Source organism: Lygodium microphyllum, unplaced genomic scaffold, assembly GCF_053477565.2.
Source record: "Lygodium microphyllum isolate KBCC unplaced genomic scaffold, Lygodium_microphyllum_v1.1.10 scaffold_31, whole genome shotgun sequence".
In the NCBI taxonomy this organism is placed as follows: Eukaryota; Viridiplantae; Streptophyta; class Polypodiopsida; order Schizaeales; family Lygodiaceae; genus Lygodium; species Lygodium microphyllum.
In genome coordinates this window covers 11,983,506-12,000,671 of record NW_028229514.1, presented here as the reverse complement: position 1 = coordinate 12,000,671, position 17,166 = coordinate 11,983,506, and the positions used below count along the sequence as shown (strand labels likewise).

Here is a 17,166-nt window from a genome sequence, read left to right as displayed (position 1 = left end):
GAGCATTATAGGATTGAATGTTTTGAATGCATTGATGTAATCACGTTCAAAGAAAAAGTTAAAGAGATACATTGTACAACCTAGGCTAAATACAACCAATCTCTTAAAGTCCGGGGAGAGTGTATGTGAGCTCAAAAAGCTAAGGTTTATATCCAAGATAGTGATTTTACTTTCAAATTGACTAAGCTCCCACCAGTAGATACTAAAGAGTCAGAGGTTACTACGGATGTTGACACAAAGTAAGGAATGATTGATAATGCTAAGGTCTTGATATGCTTTTATACTATTTGATATATAGGTCGATGCTTTAGTTATAGATGTATTGTCTATCATTGTAGATATAACCATAGTGCTCAAGAGCCATGAAAAAGCGGAGCTTTTGATTGAGGATGTTGCTATGTTTTTTGATATACAAGAGGGTATCCAAGACACATATGCCTTGATTGTTATAGTGGAGAATATTCTAAATACCGAGGCTCATAATATGGATCCACGGTCTTTTGATGTTATTGGTACTGAGCCTAATTATCATGTGAAGATGGAGTGTGTTGATGCTATTGAATAAGATAGGGTTGATGCTATTGAGTAAGAAACGGTTGATGCTATGCAAGTTGAGGATGTCAAAGAAAGGTATGCTTTGGGTGAGTATGTGGAAGAACACATGGTTTCTCCAACTTTGAAAAGCAAAGAAGATGAATTTATTCATCATGTTCTAGAATCCCACAAAGAACTATATATTTGAGAGAGTGATTCTTTGAGGTCTCTTGGGGATGGAACTAACATCTTTATTTCCATTTGATCCTTGATGATCTATTGAGTTTTAGGATTTATTTATGGAGGGTTTGATGATAGTGGAATTTCATGTATTATCCATGCCTTATGATCCAGGTGAGCGAGATTGGACTTGCTATGCATGTTGGCATATATTTGTGATTTGGAAATATGATCATGGTAGAAGGTTGATTATGTACATATTTGATTGGATGACAAACATATGGGTGTTTGATGTGGGTGGCTACCTAGGGTGACACACCTAGGGGATGTGTAGGTTTACAGGGGGTGGATCTCATGATGGTGCATATTCACTCTTTAAAAAACTTAGAAGGAAGCTGTTTGGCAATTAATTAGTGGGAATAAAGGTAGCATCATTTTAGTATGTTTTGGCCTGATGAGTACCATAGTTTATGCAAGTATTATTGCTTACTTTAGGTTTTGTTAGGTAAAAAACAAGGGTTTGAGTTGGGATTCTTACAAAGCTATGGTAAGGAGTTTGTAAGATGCATGAAGGGCTCAATATCTTTGATGGAGAAAAAGGTGGTGATATATGAGATAAGCGTACACTAATTATGACATGGCTTTTAGTTATGAACATGCATACAAGGGCTCAATATCTTTGATAGAGAAAAAGATGGAAATACAAGGGATAAGCGTACACTAAGTGTGACATGCTTTTTGGATATGATTCCTACGTACTTTTGTATGGATGGAGGAAATGTGAAAATGTTAGAAAGAGGTAAGATACCCAATGAATGGTGATCATTCATGAGAGCTTCAACTTTGGCAATCACCTTGGAGGGCATAAGAGAATGTCTACATAAATTAATGCATTTATACTCTTAATGTTCCTAAGCAAGGTTTCTTGAGAGGCTCTTTATGAAGGCTATTACAATCATTTTAATGAGGAAGAGTTCATTATAAATGACTTTGATTAATTGCCATCTAGGAAAGTCAAAATCCAATCAATTTTAATAGTGCTATAATGGATATTAAGGCTCGATTAGCATGCTTTTTGCAAATAAAAAAGAACATTATTTTGAGAGAAGGTGAGCCTTTTTGCTAATCCTGATCTCCAAAATAGGTTGTTACCATATGCAATGAAAAGAGGCATGATCAATGAACAACCAGGTATAGTCGTGATGGTGAAGAGAACACTTAGAAAAATGATCAACAACATCAACAAGAGAAAATCGTGATTCCCAAAGGAAGATGAGAGGCTATAGATGGCCAAGAAAAGTCCATGGTTGCATGTAAATAGGTAGGGCACTAATGCTATGGGCATGTAGGAGTGGTCCATGGTTTTGTGGGTGAAGAATGAGTAGTATGGTGATTTCAAGCCCATAGGGGCTACCTCAAATTCGACTACAATAGTCTCTTCATTGGGAAAGGCTTGAAAACTAAGATTGGAGAATATGCTCAATGGAGAATAATTTCTTCATTACTTCCTGAAAATTGTTGTATTCCTAGGAGCTACATTACTGATTAGAAGAAAACAAAGATATTAGCCATGAGTTTTTCTAATCTATAAGATATAAAGTTGATCAAAAGGGAGCATCAAGGATTGTAATTCCATATCGAGTGGGATGAGAGATTGCTACTGGAGATTCCCATCATGCTCCCATAAGGATCCTAATAGTGACTCTAAGCAGAATATAAGTCACAAAGTATTTGACTTTTGTCTTCAAGCTTTGGCTAGTGTATTCCTCACCATTCCTCCTCTCTACTACTAAATATTGACTGTAGCTCACCAAACTTACTTTTCTTCTAGGCTTTGTGATCTTTGTGTTCTCGTTCATAAAGCGATTGTGAATTCTGCTTATAATGATGAAGACTTTGCTCAACTTGTAGCAAGCTTATGGATGCTTAGATGACTTGAAGTCATGGATACCTGTGTGCAAGTGGAAAGTTTTCTCAATAGTGAAATCCTTATCTTATGTGGAGTAAATATATAGACAATTGCTATATATGTTTTAAATATCCCTTCCAAGTCATTATGACTAGCGTGGATTATGCTTAATGAGAAGAAAGCTACGTTTTTTACATTGGAGTTGACTTGAGGGATTAGTCTTGATCACTCTTGAGTAGCATATGCTCAAAAGAAGAGGAGGACTAAGCAAAGTTCCAAGTCAGTATGGACCATTCCTAAGCCATGGAAGTTCTTGAATGAAGTGAAGGGCTAACATCCAAGAGTTTCTCATAAGAAGTTTGTGAATTGAGTTCAAAGATTCTAATAGGGATTATAATCTAGGTTTTTCTTACTGGTGTAGACAATTCAAATCATATCTTCTTGTGTTTCATCTATTCCACCCTCTCTCTCTCTCTCTCTCTCTCTCTCTCTCTCTCTCTCTCCCTCCCTCTCTCTCTCTCTCTCCCTCTCTCTCCTCTTTCTTGACTTGCTTTCTAGAGGCCCCACATCTTTGTAGACTTCACATGCATTTCCTTCAAATATTGCTACGATATATATCTTTATTCATCATAATACACAGAGAGTTTCTTTTGATTTCAATTTCATTCTTTCTTTTGTCTTGTTTAGTCTTATTATTCCATGTGGATTGTGTCTTGACACAGAACCTAATGAGAGCTGGTGTAGGGGATATTTTTGCATTGGGCATTCCCATGGGAGAAGATCTGGTTACATGAGAGATAACAAGAGTACCTATGGATGAAGATGAGGTTATGGGCGAGGAGTCAAGAAGAGGGATTGGAGCTGATTTGATTAGCATGTTAGAAACGATGTGTGCAAAAGAGATAGTAGTAATGAAAGCATCACATGGAGACTTGTGGGAGCACAAGACATGAGTTGAGGGTTGTGCCTTTGAGTGCTTCATTGTTCAAGGTGCTAATAGTCAATCTTCATGGAACATAACACTTCATACAAATGAAAAAAATTTGTGAGTATGATCATAAATATGATAAGCCTTCATGTTGAAGCAATCACCATAGTTGACAAAGGTAGAAGTCTAATGGAACAACTACATAGCAAGGTGAGTCAAAAATCTTTAAATGAGACAAATGAGGTGGGTGACCATACCACAAAGTATATGTGATTGACTCCTTTGTTGTTTTGGTAGCATTTTGATTTTGTAAATAGAATGTTGTGGCAATAGTTCCTTCACAATAAGCATTACTTGACCTTGTAAGGCTAAGCAAAGTGCATACAACATTTGTGAGTGTTTGGTTTTTGCTTTTGAAAATGCCATTTTGCTTAGAATGGTAGGGGATTGAATATTCGTGTCGAAGGTCATTGGTTTGAAGATACTTCTCAAACTCATTTGAAGAATATTCTCCACCATTATTGGTGCAAAGAAATTTGATTTGCCTGTCATGTTGGTTTTCAATTAACTCTTTGTACACTTTGAAGTGATGAAACTTTTTGGACTTTAATGCCAAGAAGTAGACAAATGTGAAGTGGGTCTAATTATCAATAAAAGTGAGAAAACTATTTGCTTCAAAAAGAGAGGTACTTGGCATGGGTCCACACAAATTAGAGTGTACAAGTTGAAGAGGAGAGGGTGTGGATATATTTGAGAAAAAGTACAAAAAGTGGTACACACAAAGGAAGTAGGGTCAAGGAAGATGGAATACCAATTGCAAGCTATTTTGTTTCCATTTCTTGGAGGATAGAATTTGAAATATGACCTAACCTAAAATACCAATGCATGGAATATTTTTCTTTTTATTTTGACTTTGTGAGTTGTGTATTGAATGCAAAAGATGGAGAGAGAATATGGGCATTTAAAGGATAGAGATTGCCTTTTTGTGGGCATTTCGAAGTGGTAGCGAGTTTGCTTATTTTAAGAGGACATTCTTGCAATGGTTTAGGACATAGTATACCTTGGAGAATGTACTAGATTGACCATTGGATAGATGAATTTGAAGATCTCCATAGCCTTGAGCTTCTTGGGTATTATCATCTCCCAATATGACTTGCAAAGGATCATCACAAGTAACAAAGTTGCTGAGATAGTGAGAGGTGGGAAAATGTATCCACTTGGTAGGTGCTACATGATAAGATGATCATAAACAAAAGTAGGTGGAAGAGATAAGCTTTGTCGACTTTTGGAGCCTTATATGAGATATTTGAATGTTCTTCCAAAATTTTCATAGAGGATTGAATGATCATCTTCTGAGCCTAAAAATGAGAGGACTATGATAGACATTCTAGCATTTAAAGCTTTATTTGACATCAATTGGCTTTAGAAAGAGAAAACATTGCTATAACATGAAGCTTCTCAAGCTAAGAATGTTATGGATTTGTAGTTTTTTTGCATTCTTATGGAAGTTGTGTTGTAGAAGGATAACGTGATTTTGCAAGTTTGTATAGTCAGATAGCATTTTCTCATGTTCCAAGCTAGGATGTTATTCTTGAGGATATGTATGCATTAAAAATCAAGTTTATTAATTTTTCTAATTAAATTGAAATTTCTAAAATTTCTCATGAATTTGATTAGTTTGATGGAATTATGCAACTATCTATAATGGATATGTATACATACATATCTAGTTTATGTGATAGCAATAACACTTAATATTGCTTAAATTAATCAAATTTTGGTAGCAAGAATGATTAATATTTCTCAAATTAATCAAAATTTGAGCATGAAAATGGTAATTCTAGATGAGCTAGATGATAGTATCATAAGTGTATTCAAGTTTTCTATGTTAGGAATTGTTTAAGTCTTGTTGTAGCCCTCAAGGGAATCATATAAGTGTAGAATTAGCATTGTAGCCCCTCAAGGGAAATTGCAGAAGTGCGAAATTAATGTCATGTTTCCTTCACAAGTCTTGCAAAATATTACAAGAATTTAGTAATGCATTTTCCAAAAGATATACAAGCATGAGTTCCATTATTAGAACAAGAGAATGCAAGTCTATAGAAACCTCAATTCTTGCAGCATCATGAGCTGTGGCATATACCTACATTTCTACAACTAGAAGTGTGATAGCAACATAAGTTCCTACAACAACATGAAGTGCAACATCTACCTAAATTCATGCAATTGTAAGTGCAATATCAACCTAAAGTGTAGCATAACTTTGAAGATGAATATTACAAGGATATGAAAACCAACATATGAATCAATAGATATAGGTTGTATTAGTTTGGATTGATACACCGAGAAAGACTTTGTACATGATACGATGCAAATTGAAGTTGTGGAAGATCATGATGCAAATGCAATTCTTTTGAATTATTTTTTATATTTCTTTGGTGATGAAATGTCCTATTCAAGTTCCATTTTTTATGGTTATTAGGATAAATTACTTATAATATGGATGTTGAAGTGCCATTGATATATTTTTTAATGTATATATTCCCACTCTTTAGCATTAGAGTAACGATTAATTTATCTATTGATAGTTGCATGTCTTTATCCTCAATGATGCAATGTGGTTATCTATCTATATGATGGATTCTCAACCTTGGTGTGTTTCTTTGAAATGGTTGCATTGTATTTCACTTTGGATTAGTGGATATGTGGTTTCAAGTCATGATGGGTTTGGTGCTTTGTTATTCTTATATTCCATTTCATGTCTCAAGGAGTAGGTGAAATATAAGGACAAGGAAAACCTCAATCATCAAGTACTCTTTGACATTTGAATAGGAGATTGCAAGAGAAAGGGATGAGAGCTATGGGAAAACTGACTCTAGCACTAGGGGTATGCTAAAAAGGTAGTTTGTAGTGCGAGCCTATCCATGGTGCATTGGTTACCTCTAGTAATTGCATCAAAGAATCAGGTTGGAAACTAACTCTCACACACTATCAACTTCTTTTTAGGTAAGAGAATGAGCAACACCCTAACTAGTTACATATTAACAAGAAGGCGGGGTCTTAACAATTACTGCATGTCATGAGGTGATGAAAAGGTGAAAGATGATACTAAGGGTCTCAAGGTTGGAAGCAATAGGTTGCCTTTGGGTCCTTAGCATTGATATGAGGGATTCTAGGAGAGCTATAACTTCCATGATTATCAGGATTGTATAAATCTCTACATCACCTAAGGTAAGGATATAATGTTGAATTCTCGCTCTCCTTGGTAGTAGTCCCACAAAGGTATTGTTGCTAATATCAAGGATGTTAGACCTTGATACTACTCAATGCCCACATAAGCTTCCTTGGATCTCGATTTTTTCTCCAACTCAAAAGAGTTATTTGAAAATTAGCAAGTTATATGAGTCTAATTTTCACTTATGGCAATACCATATATTTTGTATTATTAAATAAATTAATATGTTAACTTGTTATATTTTGCTCCTAGAAAATAGTGAGTAATTGAAATATTTCCAAAATGATTATTTATTGCGCACTAAAACTTGAAGAGTTTCAATATAACTAATTCCTAGGCATAGGAAACTACTAGAGTAAACATTGTAGATTTGTTAACTCATACAAAGGCATTTTTATTTCCTATGAAAAGGGAACCTTTGAGACCAAGATGTGAAAGGGTCTAGGTTGAAAATATTTATGTAGTTGGTTTCTATAAATTGTTAAGAAAATCTCCTCAAGGGTACTTAGGAAGATATATTATGTAGAAACATGAAAATATGCTAGTTAAGAGAGAGACTTTAATACTAGGTGTTGATAGCAAGAATGAAATTGTATATGCCACTTTAGCAAGGTGTTTAAATTGTAGTTCATATAGGCATTAAGAGATTGAGGACTCACAAAGATGCCTTGCTATTATTGTTAAGTAAGACTTATGAGTGTGAAAAAACTTCGTGGCAAACCATTTTTGTAAATATACATTATCACATTCATTAATCATGGCATAATTTGAATTCGTAGTTACTACAAATGCATAGGTAGTGATGTGTATACACAATTTTCTACATAATTCAAGGAAGTATCTAGTATTACCAATAGAGAACTCCACTTGTGCTCCATGAACTAGGTGAAAAGAGACTTTTAGCATTCTCTAATAAAATGTAAGAAAGGCCTAACTTGCATAGACACTATGGTGTAGCTCCTCAAAATGTGGAGCACCTACCCCTCATCTTGAATGCATTTATCTTTAAGGAAAAAGTATATGTGACCCAAGATTAAATGAAGATCTCCATGCTCACTAATTCTATTTGTTGAAATAGGAAGAGAATAAATGAAGATTCCCATGCTCATTTGAAAGTGAAGAGATGGAGATCTCCATGCTCACTAGTTCTCTTTGTTAGAATAGAAAGAGAACTTGTTGTACAGCTTGCGGGTGGTGGCAAGCTTTGAAGGATTCGATAGGAGCTACTGTGGCATTTAGAAGGCCCTCTAGAACAGATAAGTTCCTCGTTAAAGAAGGCTTTCAAGTTAGTTTCATCATCATCCATGGCCTTGACATGATGTGAAAGTTAAATCTCACTCTATAACTAGCTGTTGGTTACATTTGGGCCATTTAGAAAAAAAAGGGCTCATTTGAAGAGACTCTTAGACTTGGGTCTCATGTTACCTTGTTGGTTACATTCGGGCCATCTAGACAAAAGGGCTCATTTTGAAGTCACTCTTAGTGGGCTTCAGACCTCCTTAAATTATGAAGTTACGTTGAATGAAATATTATAAAGTTATAAAGTCCACGGATTATGGGGTGGGAACAAGTATGTACTGCGCAACGAGACAAGGAGTTCGTTATGGTAGCTTCTTTTGGACATGCAGACTCAAAAGCATGCAGCTCAACACTTGTAGGCCTCTCTCTTTAATGACAATTTCCCCGTCCCTCGAATCTAAGCCGAGACAGCTGCAATCCCAGATCATCGTGCCCTTGCAAATCAAGTGTTGCTCCTTGGATGATGATTCTAATTCAATGCGGCCAGAGCTGGTGCAGCCAGCTTTATCGCTGACTTATCTCTAATCTGCCATGCTCATTGTGTATTATTGCGCCTGACTCAACCGATCGACGTCCTCCGCTTAGGACAAGCCGTCTCTATCTCAGGCGATCAGATTGCAGGACCAGTTCAGGTACAGCTCTCTCTTATACGTCGTTACGACCCTATTAAGAAAAGTGGTATTCTGTATATGGATGCTGACGTAATCTCGTGCTGAGGAGTATGCTGGTCGGATCAAGCCACCAGGAAGTTAAATATTTCGTCGCAAAATCATGAAGTTTGTGGGCCGTGTGGCTGACTGTAATCCCCGACATCGTTGTCACTAAGGATACTTGAGAATGCTAGGATGAGAACGTGTGAAGAAAACCTGGGAATAATAAGGATTTTCTGATTAATAGGAACGGCTGCTGTGTTATATCTCCCACTAAGGTAAATAAATGTGCTGGTTTGATAAACTGCTGATCTCTGTTTTAGTATTTCTATCCCCGAGGCTAAGCCTCATCCACTGCGTCAAAGATACTTGGAGTGTTCATGACCACATAAGGAGTTCTAACCATACAATATATTCCCACGATTAATGGTCTGGTTTTGCAACGTTTGCTTTCCATCATTCCATGATTGGTCTAGCTTGATTGATATATTTTTGACTTATAGAAATTGATATATTTTTGACTTATAGAAGGATTCGTTTCACAGAAACTTGTTTCGATTAAATTAGATGACAAGATTTTGACTTATGCAGCTCGTAACGTAGGAGAATCTTTGAGCTCCATAGTTGTTACGTGAGAAATATCATGGGAAGCCTGTGTTAGAACCAGATGATGTTTGAGAATGAAGAACTACAACTCTGTAGCTGTTACATGAGAAATATAATGGGAAGGTGTTAGACCTAGACGATGTTAAAGAATGAAGAAATATAGTGGCAATGAAATACTGCATGGAAACGATGATAATGAAGGAAATACAAAGAAAGCACGGGAAGATATTTAGATGCATTACCTGATTTTGAGAGAGAGAGAGAGAGAGAGAGAGAGAGAGAGAGAGAGAGAGATGCTTATTATTGCTGATACGATGAACTGGTGCGAAGCTCTACTGATGCAATGTTACAGGCAGCTCGTGGAGTGCGATAATACATCGCAAAATCACTGGTGGAGTCGACGTAGTAGAGGAAAGCATGGCGACGCGGACGAATGAAGATAACAGCAATGGTAAAGAGCTGATGATGAGGGCGTCGACAAGATCAGAGGGTGGAGCTGGAACTGTAGTAATTACAGATAACAACGATGATAATAAGGATAATAGCAATATTGGACGGAAGATGGTGAGGGGTAGTGGCATGGTGGATAGCAATATGAGTTATCGCAGCAAGTGGAGCGTGGAGGAGGTGGTGCGGCTGATCGAGGCGAGGCGGGAGGCGCTGGAGCGGGAGGGCGTGGTGGCGGCCACCCCGGCCCTCCTCTTGCAGAGCCAGCGCCGCCACCCCATAAGCCGGTGGTGCCACGTGGCGGACTGCTACAACCGCAAGCTGGCTGGCAGCCCGGCCAAGGACCACCTACAGTGCTTCCTCAAGTGGAAGAACCTGCTGAAGCCCTGGCGCCTTATCTACTGCCACAATCAGCAGCTGCAGCGCGACTATTGGCTCCTCTCCCGCGAGCAACGGAGAGCCGCTGGATTGCCCCTCTCCTTCAATCGGACGGTGTACACGGCCCTACTCTTTGCATTCAGCGATGCAGGTACTCTCTCTCTCCCCCCCCCCTAACTCCATTGAATCTACTACTGGTAACCCACCCAACCCAGGTGGTTCTCATATCACATCACATTGCCTCTACATAAAAACGTCACTTGAAGTAAAGGCTCGCTTTCTCATTACTCTTGATTTCCAGTACATAAAGTTGCAAGGGTGCTTGCATGTTCTACAATTGTGGCTCCTTGTGAAAGCATTCAAATGCTTGAAATATAATCATATCTCATATCTCATATCTAATCTTCTATAAAATCATGCATTTATAGTACCATAATGAAAAGAAGAACTTCCTTACACATGAGAAGGCTTTTGCACTTGGAAGGCTAAAATATTCATCACACATGCCAATAGGGGATAGCTACAAAGTGCAATTTAAGAATCCTTGAAACTTTCCCTTTTTGTTGCTTTCTCTATCGTCTCATTTCCAATGAGCTCTTTATATTTATGTCTATGCTTTATTGAAACTTCACATCTTATCTTTTTCTTAGACTTATCATTCGGTTCCACATTACATGTCAATATCCCGAAGCTTGCAATGCTAATATAGGTTATTAATATTTGTGTCATCCTAGTGCCAACACCTATGTATGTCCTTAAATGTGAGTCCTACTAATGCAAAATGCCTTCACTATGTTTCGAAGTAATCTTGCATTGTAAATGCGACCTTATTCTCTTTTTCACCCTTATTAGGATGTTAAATAGTATCTTGTTTTTAATCTAGTTAATTTGTATTGGACTATGTTTCTCTTTGGATCTCCAATTTCTTTGAGTTCAAGTGTATGTTGAGTTTATAGTGTGTGAATATCTTTATAGGCGGTTATATCCTAAACATTATAGATCCATTTTTGTTTTGTTGAGCTTGTATGACAAGTGCCATAAACATATCATACCATAAATATGTATATGCTCATTAGAGTGGATTCATTGTCTTGATGCATTACTCTAGGTGTAATACGATACATCACCTTTTAATGTACAATGATTGTAATATGTTCAAAAAAGTGTAATGCTACATCTATTTATCTCTCACAACATTGTGTTTGCTCTCAATGCAAGCAATCTATTTTCAAAATAGGAATCCTTGCATTAACCTAATGCATATACTCTACCAATATATATATATATATATATATATATATATATATATATATATATATATATATATGTAGTATGCAATTTGATCAAATGTAAGGGTGCATTTGTTTATCTATTAAGACATCCCATTTTTCAAGTATTCTATGGAAATATTAAAGGTTTTAGACTAGATATACATATAGTTATTTGTGACACTACTAGATCAATGATATAAAATCAATATTTATTTATTCTTCATGTACATCACTTAAATGTATCTCTTTTGATTTAATCCTCTTCCCATAAATGGTTGCTAGCTATTTATAAGCTCCAACAAGCCTTTCATTTACATTATTCATTTGTAATAGCCTCCAAGTATTCTATTTGCACTCTCCATATCCCTCATTTTTAATAGATTATGATTGTAAGGAATTAAAGTTCATTGAATTTTTTTGTTTAGGTTGCAACAACCTAAAAATAGCCTCCAAGTATCATATTCCATTCTTTCTAAATTTTCCCACTCAGTTTACCATCAAGAATCATATTTGCATTCTCCTTTCCCCTCTCATTTTACTCATTTTAGGTTGCAACATCCTAAGTATAGGCTCCATCATGTATCATATTTCCATTCTTTCTATTTTTCCATCACACTTTAGTGTTCTTAATGTGTTATGATTCAATGAATTCAGTTTTTAGAAGCCTCCAACAAGTATCATATCTCCATTCATTCTAGTTTTTCCTCTCACTTCAACATTCTTGGTAGAATTTTTTTGTATATTGATATCCTTAGAAATGTGAACTATTATGTGACTACATACATTATTTAGATAGATTTATGCACATTATTTCAATATATTAAACTTTCTATAGTAACTTAGTTTCCATATTCCAAGTTATAACAAGACCTAATGAAGTTCCATATGCAATAGCGAACAATCTAAAATTGCACTAAAATATCTAACATGTTAATATTTCATGCACAAATGGATGCGGACATGATATGGTCATTAGATATAGTTTCCCAAGGGCATGGATTTTTCCCTTTCACCATCTCAACTAGTTAACTGGTTCTTATGTTTTGGCATATAATCATGGATGCAAAGAAGAATGTGAGTTGACTTTGACCTTTATGTTTTAGCCTACAATCATCGACACAAAGAATGCTATTTGACTTTGACATTGTAAAGTTAATGGACATAAGAACCTAAGCTGAGTATCATGGATGCAGCAAAGAATGTGATTGGACATTGACCTTCTAAACTGAGTATCATGGATGCAGCAAAGAATGTGATTGGACATTAACCTTCTAAAGTGAATAACAATCTAAACTTTGACCTTGTAAAGTGAATGGACACAAGAATCTTAAACTAGTTTGTAAAAGCATCAACTAGACATTAAATTTGTAAACTATCAAGGTTTATGTGCTTTTACTATCATTCCATGCATTCATGTATGTGTGTGTGCACACACATGCACATGCGCATGTGCATGCATTGCTATAGCCATGTCATTTCATAGCCAATTGTGTGCATGGAATGGTAATGTGTGAAGTCACATCTAACATTGTGTGCCCATGTGTATGAATACCTCTCTCTCTCTCTCTCTCTCTCTCTCTCTCTCTCTCTCTCTCTCTCTCTCTCTCTCTCTCTCTCTCTCTCTCTCTCTCTCTCTCTCTCTCTCTCTCTCTCGTGTGCGCATGCATGCACATCCACCCATACACAAGTGTGCTTGTGGGTGTGTGGGTGTATTAGCATGAGCATATGCATGCATGAATGGATGTAGGAGGTGCAGGACTATGCATGCATGCATGTGAGTGCATGTGCAACATGTACACATACATGCAAGTGTGCATGCATGTTTGAGCATGTACATAATGCAAACTACCGAAACTTCACTTTAAAATAAAGAACATGTAGAAGTTTTTCTATTGAACAAAGAAAATTGTAATACCTTCTATATTTTCATTTAAAATTATCGGTTTTCTTTCTTTTATTTAACTATATATACTAGAATGTCAAATTTTTTTGGTTATTAGAGAGCTTTCCAATGGTCTTAACACATGTAGGAAATAACACATGATCTTCCTTAAAATTTTACTATTATCCAACATTAATCAAGATAATTCAAGATCATTCATATTTTTGTGTTTTATTTAACCTTATCTGCCACAATGTCCACTCCCCAATGGATATTTTTATTAACACATGTAGGAGATAACACATGGACTTCACAAGAAGTACATAAGAAAAAGAGCTTGGACATGAAAGAATTCATTTTTAATGTCTAGGTACTATCACATTCTTTGTATTGCCATCAATTTCTATCTTGAATAATGTGTCTAATTACCACTATCTTACCTTATTAAGATATTCAATTTCTCATTATGCTAGCTCATACCAGACAAAATGGTTAATTCATGGGCTTGTGATTTTCCCCATGGCAATGTTTTGAAAATTCTTTCTTTTTCTATGAAGTAATTAAAAATTCATGGGCAATGCGATTTTCCCCATGGGCTTGTGATTTTCCCCATGGCAATGTTTTGAAAATTCTTTCTTTTTCTATGAAGTAATTAAAAATTCTTGATTATAACAAATGTCGTAGTAGTTTGGTTGAAAATTCTACCATAGTTCTAGTTGATAAGTTTTGTCCATGATTATAGGAAATCGAAACTCTTCACATGATTCAACAAAGAAGCGTGAGCTACTTATAAATCATCAAGATGAGGGCAAAGACAAGAGAATAAGAGTGGAAAATGGTGGTCTCAATTACATGCTAGAGAACATCTTGAATCACACAACCAAGGAGGGCCAAAAGCATTTTCAAGAAAGCCCCAACATCCTTTTAGAGAAAAGGATAAAGCAAGAAGACGATTTGGATCACTTTGACTACCCAAGTCATTATATCGATGAAGATCCAACACCAAATGGTTCTGGTGTTCAATTACAACATAATGAAGGTATATTATACTCAAAGCCAAATGAAAATTATGGAAATGAAAATTTTTTCCAAATTCAAGATCCGAAATCTTTCCATGTAAATGAACATTTTGGATTAGTTCCAGTTACATCTTCGATTTGTGCAACATCTATTCCAAATGAGGAAAAGAGACACATACCTCAAGATGACATTGATCTCCAACAATGCGTAGTACTTGAGAAGAAAACTGTTGGAAAAATCTTAGAATCCATAAATTCTATGGCAAAATGTATGGAGACTATTGTTAGGGCTTTAACCACTCATACATGAATTATGATTGCTCCATATTCTTTTATAGTGTTGCCATAGTCCTATAGTTTATTTGAATGAACATGGCATTCTTTGTTTCTTGAAATACATACCAATACTACAATTTTGTTGATGCAATATTTTGAGTTCATCCTAAAGGATTTTAGCTTTATTATAATATGTGAAAAAATGCACCAAATTATATCCAATACTTCCAGTCTTTGTAATATTTCTCCAACAAGCACTATAGTGATTAGTACTTTATAAACCTACACACCAAATTAAAATTTGTGTGCTTGCAATTTGTACTTTTCAAGTTACATAGGATATAATATAATTTTAAATTGTTTGGAGCTTGTATATGACATGTGGTTTTAAGTTAAGGTTTAATAAGAGAGAATTTTAATGTTTCAAATCCTAATCTTCTCTTTTTTATAGTAGATTTCTTAGGATAGCTCTAGCAAAATGCTAAGTTTCACGTATGTATAGCAATAATCAAGAAACAAAGAGAACATGACTTCAACAAGCATCTCCATTCTATTTGCAAAAGAAATCTTTAGGGAACTAAACAATGCATTCCTTCTAAACCATACACTATAGGCATGTTTCTCAAAAGCATAAATGATGCCATTGATAGCTCTTTATGGACAAAATCAACTTCCCAAGAATCTTGCTAAGAATTTAGCCAATATGGAAGTTTTTCCGTCTAACCAATCAAGTAGTCCAAGAAACACAATCCAAACGAGATACTTAAAAATGAATATATGATCTACTAGATAATCTAGGGAAGAATCACCAAGTCCATGTTAAGCATATATAATGTTTCCTTTAAATCCTCCCATAGAGGCTAGTATCCAAAGCAAACATTTTCCCATTGAAGAAAACTTCTACAAATATAGCTTAGTATAGTATATCTAAAGTTATCATCTAGTAAAATCTCCATCCCAAGGGACATGACACATAAAGTAGAAGGCTAGAGAACAACTTTTCACTATATTTCACTAATTAACACATCCTTTTCTCTTGGGGAAACAATAGTTCTTCCCTACAAGATTTTTGTAGATATCAATGTCAATATTCCCATACATAAAGATCTTAAAAATTCCATATACATTAAACCGTCACCGTCATCCTTCTAGGTCATACATTAGAAAACCATCACCATTCTCAATCATACCATCAAGAGGGTACATCCTCACCAATTAGAGTTTCATGGAGGCTAATGAAAACTTTGTTAGATTGCATACTAAATGCAGTTTAAGTGTGAGTTAACACCTCTATCAAAGGAATAATTTTCATCACTTTCGACTCATCCAAATTTCTTTTGCCACATCCCCTTACCTCTCTACTCAAGAGTATGCATGAAAGAGAGAAGCATCTTTCAAATATTAATGATATGTTTTGATTGCCTTTTGCAATTCCATTATGTATAATTGGAAATACAAAAATTCAAACTATTTTCAATCATAGTCATGGATAAATTATTATTTCATTGTTAATAATAAAAAATCATTTTATTTTTTCCATCTAGAGCATTGGAATTATTGGATTTTCCTTAGAACAAGAAATTGTGCAAGTTCTAATAATAGATATAAATGTAGTTATACAAATTATATGTTAGAATGTGAATAAATATATATGAATATAGTCAATACACTATGTGACTTTGTCAGTTTAGTCAACTTAATATGTATTTAAATGATTACTTACCCAATATAGCTACATAATGATTTGGTGTTTTTGACTTTTTAAATCATTATTGCTAAGCTAGTAGTCATAGCTTAATAATCTAAACCACTATGAAGGCAATCACTATTAATATGCACTCTTGATCACTTCCACATGAATCACTATTAGCATGTAGTCTTGATCACACATAAGGGAAATGTTATGTAATATATATGAGACTCTAATTCACCACTCACAAGGCAATCAATGTACAAAAGACATATACTATCATATACTTGAGTAGCCAAAGGATCAAAATTTAGAGAGAAGACATAGCCATGAGTGCTCCTAAGATGTAATGTAAGGATTTCTATGTTATTGTCATGTAGTAACTTGCTCGCTATGTGGGAAATGTTTCAATTCAAATAAGGTGAAGTTATCATGCTATTGCATAAAAACATCACTCCTTTGGCATTAACATCTCATGATGCCCTACACATTACATCTAACATCACTTGAGTTATTTCACCTATATTGTGCTACATGGGGCTACAAGATACCAACTTTACTTTGCTTTAATGACATTAACTAAGCGCGCATATAATCATATTACACATAACTTCTTGTAGTACGAGGGGTGTGTGTGTGTCTGTTAAATATAAATATCCCCTCATAAAAATTTGAATCATATACGATTATTGAAAACATAGTAAGCTATCGTAAATCCAATAACTAATTCAATGACATCCAATGTGATGTATGTATATATATGAAGTAGATCCTTTGGATACAAAAGAGAGATAATCTAACTTTTGAGAATACGTTTAAATGAAATATCATTCAAACAAAAATGTATACAAAAGGTTAAATT

At 35.2% G+C, this 17,166-nt stretch overlaps 1 protein-coding gene across 2 annotated transcripts; it reads left to right on the top strand.

Moving 5' to 3' along the window:
• Positions 1–9,912: 9,912 nt before the first annotated feature.
• On the top strand, positions 9,913–14,652 carry LOC148009317 (uncharacterized). Of its 2 annotated transcripts, none has more exons than XM_087673605.1 (2): positions 9,913–10,317; positions 14,062–14,652. In XM_087673605.1, exons 1-2 carry the CDS (start codon positions 9,921–9,923, stop codon positions 14,646–14,648), a joined length of 984 nt encoding a protein of 327 aa, XP_087529731.1. In that variant the 5' UTR covers positions 9,913–9,920; the 3' UTR covers positions 14,649–14,652. The 2 variants fall into 2 exon arrangements, with proteins under 2 accessions (XP_087529731.1, XP_087529732.1); XM_087673606.1 differs by lacking the exon at positions 14,062–14,652 and adding an exon at positions 12,541–12,653.
• Positions 14,653–17,166: the final 2,514 nt, after the last annotated feature.